This window comes from Beauveria bassiana (assembly GCF_000280675.1).
Source record: "Beauveria bassiana ARSEF 2860 unplaced genomic scaffold BBA_S00008, whole genome shotgun sequence".
Lineage (NCBI taxonomy): Eukaryota > Fungi > Ascomycota > Sordariomycetes > Hypocreales > Cordycipitaceae > Beauveria > Beauveria bassiana.
Window position 1 is genome coordinate 3,320 of NW_007930843.1, and position 13,645 is coordinate 16,964.

At 47.4% G+C, this 13,645-nt stretch overlaps 6 protein-coding genes across 6 annotated transcripts; 2 read left to right on the top strand and 4 right to left on the bottom strand.

Moving 5' to 3' along the window:
* Positions 1 to 1,239: 1,239 nt before the first annotated feature.
* BBA_03630 (uncharacterized protein) lies at positions 1,240 to 1,989 on the top strand (the record flags this gene model as incomplete). Its single annotated transcript, XM_008598727.1, has 1 exon — positions 1,240 to 1,989. The coding sequence occupies one exon, from the start codon at positions 1,240 to 1,242 to the stop codon at positions 1,987 to 1,989; it is 750 nt and encodes a 249-aa protein (XP_008596949.1).
* A 793-nt stretch (positions 1,990 to 2,782) lies between these two features.
* Positions 2,783 to 3,496, bottom strand: BBA_03631 (uncharacterized protein; the record flags this gene model as incomplete). Its single annotated transcript, XM_008598728.1, has 1 exon — positions 2,783 to 3,496. The coding sequence occupies one exon, from the start codon at positions 3,494 to 3,496 to the stop codon at positions 2,783 to 2,785; it is 714 nt and encodes a 237-aa protein (XP_008596950.1).
* Positions 3,497 to 5,544: 2,048 nt separating this feature from the next.
* On the top strand, positions 5,545 to 6,574 carry BBA_03632 (trichodiene synthase; the record flags this gene model as incomplete). Its single annotated transcript, XM_008598729.1, has 2 exons — positions 5,545 to 5,817; positions 5,885 to 6,574. 2 exons carry the CDS (start codon positions 5,545 to 5,547, stop codon positions 6,572 to 6,574), a joined length of 963 nt encoding a protein of 320 aa, XP_008596951.1.
* A 391-nt stretch (positions 6,575 to 6,965) lies between these two features.
* Positions 6,966 to 9,550, bottom strand: BBA_03633 (uncharacterized protein; the record flags this gene model as incomplete). The annotated part of the gene is made up of 4 exons (XM_008598730.1): positions 6,966 to 6,985; positions 7,075 to 8,984; positions 9,051 to 9,436; positions 9,494 to 9,550. 4 exons carry the CDS (start codon positions 9,548 to 9,550, stop codon positions 6,966 to 6,968), a joined length of 2,373 nt encoding a protein of 790 aa, XP_008596952.1.
* A 775-nt stretch (positions 9,551 to 10,325) lies between these two features.
* Positions 10,326 to 10,790, bottom strand: BBA_03634 (uncharacterized protein; the record flags this gene model as incomplete). The annotated part of the gene is made up of 1 exon (XM_008598731.1): positions 10,326 to 10,790. One exon carries the CDS (start codon positions 10,788 to 10,790, stop codon positions 10,326 to 10,328), a length of 465 nt encoding a protein of 154 aa, XP_008596953.1.
* A 1,658-nt stretch (positions 10,791 to 12,448) lies between these two features.
* On the bottom strand, positions 12,449 to 12,886 carry BBA_03635 (IDI-2 precursor; the record flags this gene model as incomplete). The annotated part of the gene is made up of 1 exon (XM_008598732.1): positions 12,449 to 12,886. The coding sequence occupies one exon, from the start codon at positions 12,884 to 12,886 to the stop codon at positions 12,449 to 12,451; it is 438 nt and encodes a 145-aa protein (XP_008596954.1).
* Between the last annotated feature and the right edge of the window lie 759 nt (positions 12,887 to 13,645).

The following is a 13,645-nucleotide window of genomic DNA, read 5'->3' on the forward strand; positions in this document are numbered from 1 at the left end:
GGGAACATACGACTCTCCAACTTATAATGTTTCGAGTGTTCATGTTTTCAACGGGGAACTTGCTGATGAGTTGAGGGATATGGTGCGCCGCTATTCCACCTGCGCCAATATTGCCTTTGTCAACGTGGGAGGGCTATTTCAAAGCATCTTCAAACATCCAACAGCATTTCACATGGAAGCAGAGTACGTGGATCCGCCAACTGCATGCTTAACAGGCATATACCCAAGCGAAGGAGTCCAAAGACGTTTATGCAGTGACGCAGAGCGCCATTTGTTTTTCGACGTGTATCATCCTGTGAAGGAGGTTCATAGACTGATTGCGACAATGTTTATGGAAGCCATCGTCAACTTGACGGCAATCTAGCATAGATGAGAAGTAAGAAGACGTTGATCACGACGTCAAGTGAACGCTTGAGCCGTCTTATACGAAAACGCGTGAGGCCATGCCAGACATGGCCGAGGTTGGATCTCACAATCTATGGCTTCGAGCTTTTCGCGCACACAATGCGCACCACAGGAATATTCCAATTGTGACAGTAGCAGACATGCCAGAACGCAATGGTCAAGTTTGGTCTGGGTGGTGAGTAGATGATGGGTGGTGAGTAGATGATGACTGTCATTTTCTACGCTCTGTGTGGGCTTTAGGAACGGATAGCAAGAACAATGAGCCGGGCCGCCATTGCCAGTGCAAGTTTCAAGAACAATCTTAGTTGCACGGGCCCGTTGCCCGCTCAAAAGGCGTCAAGAGAAACATGGACAAGGGAAATACTTAGTTGCAAAGTAGTCACATACTACATCAATACTTGAGGCGTTTAGACACTGTCTCGGTGTGTGAGACTCTGCCCAATATTACCGGGGTGCTATCCGAACTGCCATGGAATGTAAAATTTGTAATACACACCACGCCTATAACACGTAAGCCCATGTTAGAAGTCAAGAACAGGCGCTTTTAGTAGTCTCGGGTGCCTACACATGTCGGTCGAGTTTCGCTGGCGGACATGATGTGACGGGTACTCTCTTCATGGGACATTATCCGAGTTCAGCTGATTTTTTTTATTTGATTATTTTCATGCATAAATTGCTGTCCTTTCCCTCCTCCTTGCGATCGTATCACAGCAGTCTCTTGACCAATCTCATACAAGAAATTTCTCGACTCGGCTTGCTTCATACAAACTTGATTCCACAAACAACTTTTGTCTCGAAAGCCTTCGAGTACTGTAAAAGCTTCTGTCATTCATCATGGGTCTTGTATCTGCTTTGATGCTGGCTGCGTCTCTGGTGTTCCAGATTGCGGCAGTCGAAGGATCGAGCATCGCAAGGAGTGTTGATGTCCCGGCCGCGGCCGGAGAGACAGATTTGGCTGCAATCGTTTCAGACCCAACAGACTTACTGCCTGATGGCAAGACATGCTGTCCATCTGGTTTAGAGCCGGCAGTATACGCTGCCAAGAATCACCGATGCGAATATGGCTCTCGCGTGTCCGCATACGTCGCCGTGTCCGACGACAAGGTGCAAGCATGTTGCTTTGACGTCAAGGCTCCGAAATTCTACGTCCACTATTTGGATCTTGAAAAGGGACTCAGAGTCCCCGTCGAGATCCGCGGCTCTTCTCCGCTGACAAAGGGGGATTTCTGCAGTCTTCAGCTGTATTATGGCATTGAGCAGGCCAATGTGGCAAACAATTGGTTCAGTGTCCGCATGAGCCTCGGCTTTGACTGTGCGAATTATTACAAATCAAGCAAGGAATGGATCACAATATTCTTCAACAGGAATTATCTTCATGCTGGAAGGTTTACCTACGACATCCCCCCCTTTGGGACCATCATCTACGCTGATGTTGCTGCAAAAATCATTAGCGCCGGCACCGTTGGTTTAAAATTTCATTTACAAGGAAGTGGGATTGTTAGTGGACTCAATCAGACAGTGGAGGTCCAAATCGAGAATGACACCTTGAAGGGGTTTCTGAAGGACAAGGAAATTTGCGCATAAGGAAAGATGGAGCATCATCAGGAAACACGCCGAAAGCAGCTGGTCATTGTATGGAGTTCTCCCAACGGAGTTTAAGCTCGGCTGATCAGTAGCGGGTTACAGTCATTACTCTAGAGATGGTCAAGCATCTTTATAGTTTTTCCAACGTGCAGACGGTTTAAGAATGATTATTCTATGCTAAGAACACCTTTGATGCATATTCTCATTTGAGACTATCAATTCGGCAATCAGACTAGCCTTTATTTGAAGCCTTTGTCTGATCTCGGGTCACGCAATCGCGGTGAATCAGCTCTCGTGATAGCGGCAGGGCAGTGTCAGTAGTGACGTCAATAGTGGCTGCAGGGGGGCTTCCACGAGAAGCTCAAAAGCAGCTAGCTAAATACATTATAGTCGCAGTTGTCTAAAAACGGGAGTCCGCCCAGAGCACATTTATAACGCTGCTTATAATGCTGCCCATCGTATCCCATATGATAACGAATATTTGTTGAACCGTGTATACTCGTACTTGAGTCCCCGCCCGATGATATCCTCGCGCAGATTGAGCACCAGGTCTGCCTATTCAGTGACACACTTGGAGGAAGCTTCGTGGCAGTTGAAAAAAAAAAGATTCTATGCAATGTTCAACACAAACAATATTGCAATACGCTGGGCTATAAGCAGAGAACTCATGTGGATCTTTTGGTTGACAGTATCAGTAGTATTATACATAATTCCCTTGTTCTCGAAGACTTACCGTTGCTCTAGTAAAACTCTAATTTACATAAATCTACATATGTATATTTCTCAACGGAATCTAAGCTTTTGACGTCGTTGTAGTCATGTAAAGTCTAGCGTCGACAATAAAGACAAGGTTGTTGAGGAGCGCCGGAATAAAACACGTCGCTACCATGAAGAAGCGAACGGGGTGCTTCATAGGGTAGTACCACGACTGGTACAAGCCCCAGCATGAGTACAAGTACGTGGCATTGCCAACAAAGTTGCACCAAGCCATGACCCCAATGAATGGATTTTCAGTCGAGTATGCAAATGAATGGCGCGTGATGGACATGTTGACTAGAATGGCCCACCAGTACGAGGCGTGTCGCCAAACTCGTGCGTATTCTGGCCCGGCATTCTGCATCACCATGCTCAACGTAATGTAGAAGGCGGACCATGCTGCAAATTGCGCTCGCTGCTCGGGAATGCCAACATTATCAGTTCCGTCGCCGTACAGGAAAATGGCAGCCACGATGAGGGCGTCCAGGACAGTCCACCCTATCCCAATGATCATGGTGAGCAGCCTCTCGTCGTTGTCGTTCCACAGAAAGGTACGGAAAATCTCCCAAGTAAAGTTGTACGCCACGACATCGCGCCGGATGAGACTCGTCTTTTGCGTAAAGTTGACGTATACGACGCACGCGTACGTCAAAGCCCAGCACAGTACGCCCACAGCCTTGAAGATCTTGTCCAAGGGTTTCGTTGTCGTACTGCGCACAAATGTCGCTAGGTCCAAGCGAACCCTTTCCATATCGCTGTTTGGTTATAGCTCTTTGGTGTGAAAGGAGAAGGTGAGTGGATGTAGATGGGCCTCAATCAGTGTCGCGGTTCAACAGTCGCTGACAACGGTAACGAGGGGGATGCGGAAGTGGATAGGAAGAACCCTGGTAAGATTGCTCGCTACTTATATAGCCGAGAACATCAATTTAGGATAGAGACTAGTATATTTGCGTGCCTGGAACGGAGGAACTCGGGTTACAATAGTTGTCTGTAGAAATGTCGAGGTAGGTTTGGATAATGAGATAGATATCTAAGCCAACCAAGAGAGATACTATAGTTATATACTTAGGTTATGATAAATCATAACCATTTCATAATCAGTCAATTACTGAGAATTTGCTCAAATTTAGACTATAATATGATAAAACTAATATAGTATATATATAAGAAAATTGATATCATAGATCTCTACTTCCTCTTATGGTTCCTGTGTTATGCAGGTCTCTCTACTTTCCTATACTGTTGAGGCTTTCCAGTTACGCGGCTTCTTCAATTTCAGTTGAATCATCGATCAAAAAACGTAGGCGTACTCACTATCGTGCGAGGTGCACTAGTACTAAGACCAAGCAAAATTTTATAGTCAGTAGGCTGATCAGTCACATCATGTCGCTATAGGGGTGATGACAGCAGACAGGGGCGTGCGATTTTGTTCCGTACCGCAATATTTGAGGCAGTGGCTAGATGGTAGTATTATTGATCTATGGTAGCAATGATGAGCAACACTTGTATACGAGGCAGTGGAGTATCAAAAAGTCGTGTCTCTGTCACTCATGCTGGCACTTGGTTCCTCCCTGACCACCAAAGGGTTGGCGCTGGCGGAAAACGGTTTGACATGAAATGGTCCACCTAGGATGTAGCCGCATTCAAGTCAGCTGCGGATGATTGCAATTAGTGGGCATTCGGGGAGACCTGATGTGGCGACTTAGCAAAAGTACACTTCGCAGTATTACTGGTGTAGGATTCAGAAACGCAGCACGACATATGCCTGCGGTCATGCAAACAGATTCTGTCAACCACTCATAAGTGTCTGGGGTAGAAGCTTTCTAGTTTAAGCATGGCACTATGCAAGGTATATTAGGAATTGTGCCGAAACGCTGAATCCCGTCCGTCTCTACTTTGATAGATGTTAGTGACAGCCAGATAGTCAGTCTCTAGGGAGTGGAGAAGACCTACCGACAATGACTAAATTTTGACTTGGCTATGAACTGGCCTATTTTGTCTAACAGGCCGATAGACTAAGACCGAGGCTTATAATCTGCCGGTCTGCGACGTTTGAAGGCTCCAGTCTCTTAGAGTAAGTCTGACTTGAACCTCGCTCCGGTCTGACTTGGTTGCTGCACAAGTACCGTTGTCACTTTCGCACATTCTGAAACATCAGGACTCAGCCTTTTCTATAACCAAATTTTCTATTGCATCATCATGGTTGTAGTTCCGAAACACGCGAGTTTGCTCTAGATATATCTACGCGAGTTAGGGTCGTCTTTCGGTGGGCACAAAGGCCACCATCGCAATGCGTTGGCATATACTCTTACTGTTCGGGCAAGAAAATCTCCAAGTATCTGAGTAATCAGACCGCACCAGACAATTTTAGCCCGTCGGACATGACGTAGCTAGTATCATCAACATGACGAGTCACAATTAGACACATGGCTGTCGTAATCAACGTAGTGGCGACGAGAAACACGATTCTCTGCTTGGAAAAAATACTCTATACCTTTACACATACGAATGCTATTTAAGATTACTCATGGATGAGATCACTCCGTGGTAGTATGCACGGGCGTGACCGCTGCTACTCGGCGGCTGAGCCTTGTGCGCAATACATCCTTCGTTATTCAGCTAAAACCGACACAATCTAGGCTCACAGTTTCTGTCACAACTTATATATTCAAGTATCGCTACATCTATTACTTTTGAACGCTGATATACTGCTTTCTACCCTGTTCTCAGTGTTTTCCGAGTGTTTGCTATTCCCCCCTCTTTATATCCAAGTATCATTACCAGCACGCGGACGCAACAATGCCGGCGCCAGCTTCCACCGAGTCTAGTGCACACCAAGACACTAATATTAGTAAGGCGGCATTTGCTGCCAAGGCTGCGGATTTCATCCAAAGGATGGGATTTGATATGCGAGCCTCCAACCCCCGAGATTTTGAGCTTGAGGATACAGTACTTGCAAAAGTCAGGGACTTGGGCATTCAGGACTCTCAACTTGAACCTCTACTTCGAGTCCACGAACAAGCCTGTTTGTTCACAACACTTTGCAACAGAAGTGCTTGCCAAAACCTCAAGGTATCATCGACATTTATCTTGGATTTAAAAATTTGTCGGGGCTAATTACAATATTTCTTATGAATAGGTATCTCTTGCAGTGTTTACGGAGCTCATCTGGATGGTTGAAGAGCATGTTGTTGACAAAAGCTCTGCTAAGCAATTCACCTTTAATCTCATGAACAATTATCCCCAGACAGATCCATATCTCGAAGCTTTGGCAAAGTACTTAAAGGTCGAAGTCGGTCATGATTTGGGCGATTTTCGGACTGGCATTTTACTGGCCTCGTGGATAGATACTCTGAACTCTATGGTTTTGGAGTCAGAGCTCGCGGAGAATCGGGCAACGACCGTATTAGGGTATCACACATGGATAAGAGCCAATACTGGTGGCGGGGCTGCTGTCTGTCAATTCCTGATTCCGACAGAGCAGGATTTTGAGAAGAACTGCTTCGAGTACATGCAACTAACTGCAGCGGTCAACGACATGATTAATTATGTCAACGACGTCTTGTCCTTTTACAAAGAGTGGATTCAAAGAAAAGAGGACTGTTTTATTACTCAAATCTCACGGGAAAACTCTTGCACCGTGATGGAATCACTGGATTGGTTGTTGGAGCATACTGTGACTCTCTACTTGAACCACTGTTCCGTCATGGCTACTTTTCCCGGTAATTTGCTCTATATTTACCGAGACTTTGTGATGGGATATATAGAGTGGCACTTTCGTATCAATAGGTATAAACTAGACGAGATTGGCCTTTATCTACAGGAATAGTTGGGGACTGATACAGGCATATAGTGCTTAGAATTATTACATAAAAGTCTTCTCTTAGCTATTCATTATTCAAGACTCTGACTCGGATAATCTAATAATGGAGAGGTTTTCATCACCACGCCTCCAAGAAAAAGTACGTTGCAGGCCATGTGTTTCGCCAGAAACATCACTCCAGCCGCCAGGCGAAATATCCGGTAGCGCCTCGGTAGTTTGATCCGGAGATTGTGAGCAATATCCATTGTTGGTCAACCCATGTTTGATGTTTGTCGCTTTCGGTAATGTATGGCCGTAGGGTTTGTGCATGCTGTGTGTATAGCGATGCGCGGCTAGCAAGCCTCCCAAAGGCCGCGTGCTGCCACAGCTGCCATTAGATGAAAGCAACATATCTTCCCTACGAAATGATGGAAAAGTCTTTGGAATATTAATAGAAGAATCAGGATCACTCTGGGCGGGTTGAAACAATTCATATCGTTGCGACATTGATCGCAGCGCTGTTGAACTGTCAATGCCTCCGCAATCGACGGGAGATGCTGGAGATGCTTCTGAAACTGTTGTGTTTGTGCTGTAGCTGCTGCCGGAAACGGTACTGCGATTGCTTGATCCTCTGCTAATGCTGCCGTCGGAAGAGTTGCTCGAGTCTTCGATGACGATCATCGGCGGATTTTCCAGATCATAACCGTAGCCCGAATCGAGCTCTGGTAATTCAGGTATCGTAACCAACGACATGTCCAATGGTGGCACGCTCACTCGCAGTGGTTCAGAGGGCAGTACGTCAGACAGCGAGGCCTGGACCCCTTGATCTGCAAAGGAATTCTGGGCTTCGCCTGTGTCTTCTAGCCCTTCGACAATGTGTTTTCTGGGAACACATGTCGCATCTAGCTCAAATACTTGAAAGGTCTCCTCGGTGGGCGCGGTGACGATTGGCCTCTCTTTCTTGAGTATGCTGAGAAGTCTCTTTGCCCTGATCAGTCCTGTGGACCTGGCGGACTCCATCTGGCTTCCTGATGGTGCCTTGTGCAATACCGTTCCGCATCTTTGAATACTCGGATTTTCCGTTGAAGCTTGCCCCTCGCGTACCGTCGCAAGCTTAGAGGACCTCCAGGTACTCAAGTGTCGGCGCATCGTAGTCATACTGCGGGATATCATCCGGCTCCGTCCGTTTCTGGAGGCGCTTATTCCGGGACCGGGACAAAACTCTTCTTCATCTGGATGAGTCACAGTGGCGGACAAGAACACCTTCATTGTATTCGACTGCTGAGTTTCGTACCGCGTCAGGGCTCTCTTGAGGTGGTGATTCGGCACGTACTGCGTCTGTGCCGTCTGTGCGTCCTGAGAATTCTCGGCGACATATGTACAAGGTAGCTCGACTGGCCCCGGCTGCGGCTCCAACGCTATCACGGGCATAAACACGGCATGCTGTGCCAAAAAGTCAAATTCGCTCTCCGGGTGCTTGTACACGTAGTCGTGGGGCATCAGGCGACGGGTGGCTTCCATTTCTATCGGCTGGTCCAACTGATCATATAGATATCGCGAAAAGCCTAATGATATCAAAGTTTCCGGATGCGACTTGCCGAAAAATTTCATCTTGGCCTTGAGGATTCTTTCGCAAAGATTCTTTGCCTCTGCGAATTCAGACATGGCAAAATGGACCATGGCTAGAGCATGCATCAGGTGAAGGACCTCGATATTCTCAAGTCCGTCATTCCTTTCCAGTTTGGATATGACTATCCATGCCTCGGGTATTTTGCGTTGCAAAACGTAGCATATCCCAAGGCGAATCTGTAGCCGCACTCGATCTTTGGTCTCAGCGACTGGCCCCATCTTACCAGACAAGGCCTTTTTTAGATATGCAGCTGCATTCTCGAAATCTCTGAGCTTCATCTTTTCTATGGCAAAGTCTTCGAGTACCTCGTGCAAACATAGTTCAAAATCCGCATCGAGAGCCGATTTTATGGGCGTGAACAGATTTTTTGGCAGCTCAGCAGACCCGTCTGCGATGGTATATTCGGGAAAATCGGTGGCTTCGAAAGATCTTACTTCCGTCATAGTGGCAGCAAATGGATTTGATTCCTGGCTGATGTTTTGTATGTACTCATGCACACGTTCTGTCTTGTATGGCGTCAACCCAGCAATTGAACCTGTCTCGATGGCCGGGGTTGGCCAACCGGCGATGGAGCCTCCAATTGAGCTTCCGACAGTGCTTGTCGCGCTAGAATGAAAGTTTTCCGCCGCTTTTACGAGGCTGTGTAGGTTTTTGGTAGCCATTGATTCTGACAGCGCTGTCAAGCTGGATTGAGGGCTGACCGGCGACCGCTTTGCGATCCAGACGGCATCCTCAATGCACTGCTTGAGTTCGTTTAGTTCATACAAGATGAGGTCCTGCGAAGCGTTGTTCTGGACCGAAAGCGACCTAACACGTGACGTTAGACATTTATTTCTCCGCCTTGTCAAGCAAGACACAAACGACGGCACGTACACGGTGATTGTCTGCAGAACCGTCTGCAACGCACAATTGGACCGCTTGAGCCTAACACGAAACTCATTGAGCTTACGAGCGTAGATGCTCATGTCAAAAGCGACCCTGGCGCGCCAAAAAGGCGTCTTATTGGATGTTGTGAGCTTTGCGACAAAGGTGGACAACTCATTCAATGTCGCTTCACAGTCTTGGAGTGCCAGGTCACTCTGGCGCCACAATTCGGCATCGACAAGAGCAAGAGCCCTCTTATTGCGACGGCAGCTCTTTAGCGTCTTGCTTATCGACGAGAGATATTTTGCCAAAGTGGTCATTTCGGAGCAGAGTAACGCTACATGGGCCTCGGCGTGGGTGGCATATTGCGTGAAGCTATAAAGCGCTTTTGTGACCTGAGAGCAGTGAGCCCAGTGATTCTGGCTAGTCGCCTACTTCAGAATTGTTCTTACGGATTTTGAAGCCCCAATCAGCGCAACTGCTGATGCACATATCGAGAGCGGATCCATGATTGCTAAAGATGTTGTCTGGTTCAAGACGACCTAGCGCGTAGAGCTTCGCAGCATGAATATGTTCTTGTAGACTTTTTTGAGGACAATGGTCAGTACAAGAACAAATCACAATCACGTAGCAAGGCGTTCTTACAGGCACCAGCATTCAAGGCGGGGTGCGCTGCGCCTCCGAGCGCAAGGCCCTGGAGGAGGTGGAGGCGCAAGGCCTGCATGGCGTGCGGCTGCGGTTCACTCACAAATGTGAGTATGGACGGCGGCCTCTCCTTGGAAAGTTAGTGGCTATGCTAAATCGCGGATACATCCGTAGCCGCCCCCTCTCGCACCGCCCATATAGGATAGGCCTCCCCCGGGTAGAGGACAGAAGACAGAGACGGTACCGCCACGGTTAAAAAGCACATCATTTCGAGAGACGGGCAAGGAAACTGGCGAAGATCGGCGCCTATGCAGCGATGAGGATGCTCGGCGTTCCCCAGGTGACTGCAAGTTTGCTTGTTTACCAATCAAGTTGTGGGCGCCAGAGAGAGGTGGCATTTTGAGCAGACAACCGATAGGCGGAGCGCCGCGAAAGGGCACATTGAGGACGACGACAGAAAAAAATCCCGAGAGTGACCGTCGCTACGGTGTAGTTAAGCGCTTGTATTGGCATTTAATATTATATTTGTTTGAAAAATATACGTCATGTAAATTCCTTCCAGCCTTGTTCTGGAATCTCCAGTCAGCCCTACTCTTGACCGTGATTCGTTCTGCTGACTGGCTTGTATGTGGACAAGACTCATTTCGATAAGCAGATTTTGATCGAACGAGTAGGAACAAATGCAAATAAATCTCCATACTTTTCCAAGTGGAAGATGTAGTATGGCTCGTCGTCGCCAGGGTAAAACGGCCAGCGCAAGAGCATACTATCGTAAGCCGAAGGGTATGACGACTCCTTTAGGTACTGGTCCGCCTGAACAGCGTCCTTTTCCACCGGCCATGGGATGGCGACATCGTCCATCACTGGTTCCGAAACGTACTCGAGCGCAAAGTCGGCGCAGTTGGTCGTATTCATGCGCACGCTTCCCCATGTGCCGTCATTGGCCCTGAATACAAGGTCCAGGTTCGTGAATTCGGAGGGACTGTTGACATAACCGACTTTGGGAGACGTGCACAAGGCTTCGAGTAGCTCTGCTTTCGGGTACTGCTTAGCAACAAGGGCAATACCAGCCGTGACGCATTGAGTAAAACTCAGTGGAAGCATGATGGGACAGGAAATAGGTGAAGAAATAAAGGGGACAATGGCAAGGGAGGGCGCAATCGATTACAGAGCAAGCTGTACTTTTGCGATCAAGGTTGGTGGCCCAAAACGAATTCTCGACACGATTGATGAGTGTTTGGATCAGATGCGGAAGCTAGAATTCCTATGTTTTATACCAGTAGGCGCAGAGAGTTAAGACTTAGGTTACTATGCTATGATAAATACAAAATCACCCATGTCATGTCTGGTGCGTTGTCATGTCTTGCATGCCGTATTGATGTCTTGCCATCTTTCAAATTTAATAGGTCTTTCAAGTAACTTTGACTATCAATAGACGGCGTCCGCAAGGCGTGAGGGCTCTAGAAGGTCGTCCGTACAAAGTACATAGAAACATCATGAAGAGGCATACGCGGTGCTAAGCAGTTAGAAATGCGTAGTAGTATCGCGCCCGAGGGCCAATCCCTGTCGTCGCTTGGTCTTTATACGGGGACGAGCGGTAGCCCGTTCAACAATATTTCAGTATCAAAACAAAAAGATGAGAGAATCCATGCAAATGATTTGGTGTTGTGGGTAGCAATACTCGGTATAGTTGGAACAGTGGGTGGCATTGGATACTTGGCTGTTTGAATACAAATCTTTGAACACAAAATGTTTCAACGTCTTTTTGACGTAACCACACAGCCATGTATAGACCGCCGTCACAAAGAAGGAGCAGAGGGGGCTGCCAAAAGGCAACGACAAGCAGCCCACTTTAAGAAAAAAAAAAAAAGAAAAGAAAAGGCCGTCTTCGTCAGACTGCAAGGCTGAGAGATGACGCCTTCTCGGGACGAGCGGGGTCGACGCGGGAGCTTCCGTCCCGTCGACCCTTCCGACGGCCCGAAGATAGAGCTAGCTTGCTCTTTCATTGCCTATAATAAGATAATTCTGGCACTATTTCGTTGTGTTACATTATCTATATACCGACGCAGACCGGGGCGAGTGTTTTATTTTATTGGCCTAATGATATTCGTCGGTCGGTCTGTCAGACATACTGACTGCCTCTCGTGTATCATGCGCTCTTCCCAATCTGTAGACTCACTCCACCTCTTGTCCATATAAATTCCGAAAATGAGTTTCCCCTCACGATTATATATCTTGGCCTATTCAAATATTGACTTGGATACTCTTGACTCTACCACATTAGCGGGCGGGAAGAGTGGTTGCTGGCTCTCACTCAGTCACTATCGACTTCTTGCACGAGCGGTGCTCTTTCGTCGGGGAGCTAGATGCCCAGCGTTGCAAGAGCATAGGACTTTCTTTCTTTTTTTTTTTTGCGACTATATTACACTGGCCCTCACCTTTTGTTGCATTTGTGACAGTGTAGTACCAAAGCAGTGTCCTTGAAATGGGACGACACACCTCCAGAAAGGCACCGTGAGACGCTATATAGTGCAGTGCAGCGGAGTTCAACGAACCCAGTGCTTTATAAGGCCTACAACATGTTATATGCTTTATTGTGATCATTAAAGACACTGATCTAGAGAAGCTGCCTAGCCGCTATTGAGTATCTCGACAGAAGACTACTGCTTCTATACATGGCTGAGCATTGTTCCAAGTAAAGCTTTTAGCTCTACCCCGTATAGCCACCCGAGTACATATCGACTAGGCAGGAGCTGTACCGCTCAACATCCGCAGCCACCGCTGCAGGCAAATCTCAGGTCGTCAAACCCGCAGTCCCCGCCCCTGGTGCATCGGGCCCAGGGCCCGTGGCCATAGTTGGCGGCCGTCCAGCACCACTTGTAGCCTTGGCCGCAGCCCTTCCAGCAATAGCCGCGGGTGCAGCCCCAGGGCCCATTGAGCGGGGTCTTGCAGCGCTTCTCGAGACTGTTGAGGGTGAGCGTACTCTCGTCGCGCTTCTCGCTGACCGAGGGGCCGATGCCGCTGCTGCCCAGAGGGTGGTCGCGGCACTTGCGAACGATGCCTCCGTTGGCATAGGCCGAGGCGGGCGCTTCCATGACGCCTAGCGCACCGCATTCGGCTTCGGCGACGCGGAGGTCAATATTGGCAGCCCAGGTCAGGCAAGTGCTGGCGAGGAAAAGGATGGCAGTGGTAGTCTTCATGTTGATAGATGAAGTGAAGTGTTATGGCACAAGAGGTAATCAACAAAGGCTTTTCAATGATGTGTAAGTGTGAATGTGATGGATGGTCACTTGTAAACTAGAAGATGGCTCTTTATATAATTTTATATACTTGTGCTGTTGAATATAAAAAGGCCGCAAAGTCTCGATGAATACACTCAGTCGGTCGATGAGCGGGAAGATGAGCACGGGCTTGTCTTACTTTTCTGCAGAAGGATTGCAGAAGTATTGTCAAAGGATTGCAGAAGGATTCTGCAGAAGCGGCAATATTTCTGGTCATGAATGCCGTCAATGGTCAAGTTGGTACGATTTTCAGCCCACGGTGAGACATTGACAACTGTCATGCAGCTCATATATAATCAGGCTCGCCAACGAGTCTTGTGATTTGACATCTATAGAAACTCCTTGTATATTATACTATATTTGATCTATATTCTAGTAGTTTAATGCGTATATCGGGCAGCTTTAGAGCCTAATATATGAGATTTAAAAGCCACATCAACACTACAGTGGGTCGTAGGTAATTCCGCTCACGATCAATTTGGGCGGGGTAGTAGTACCATCACTAAGATACTTAAAACCCGTATTATAGCACTAATTCTCTATTAAAATACTACCTATGTTATATAATAATAGAGTATTAAATTCTATATTAATTAATATAACTAGTATTTTATATACTAGCCCCTAGCGTAGACGATAGCCTCTAGCCTATATATTACTATTATAACTAGTTAATAA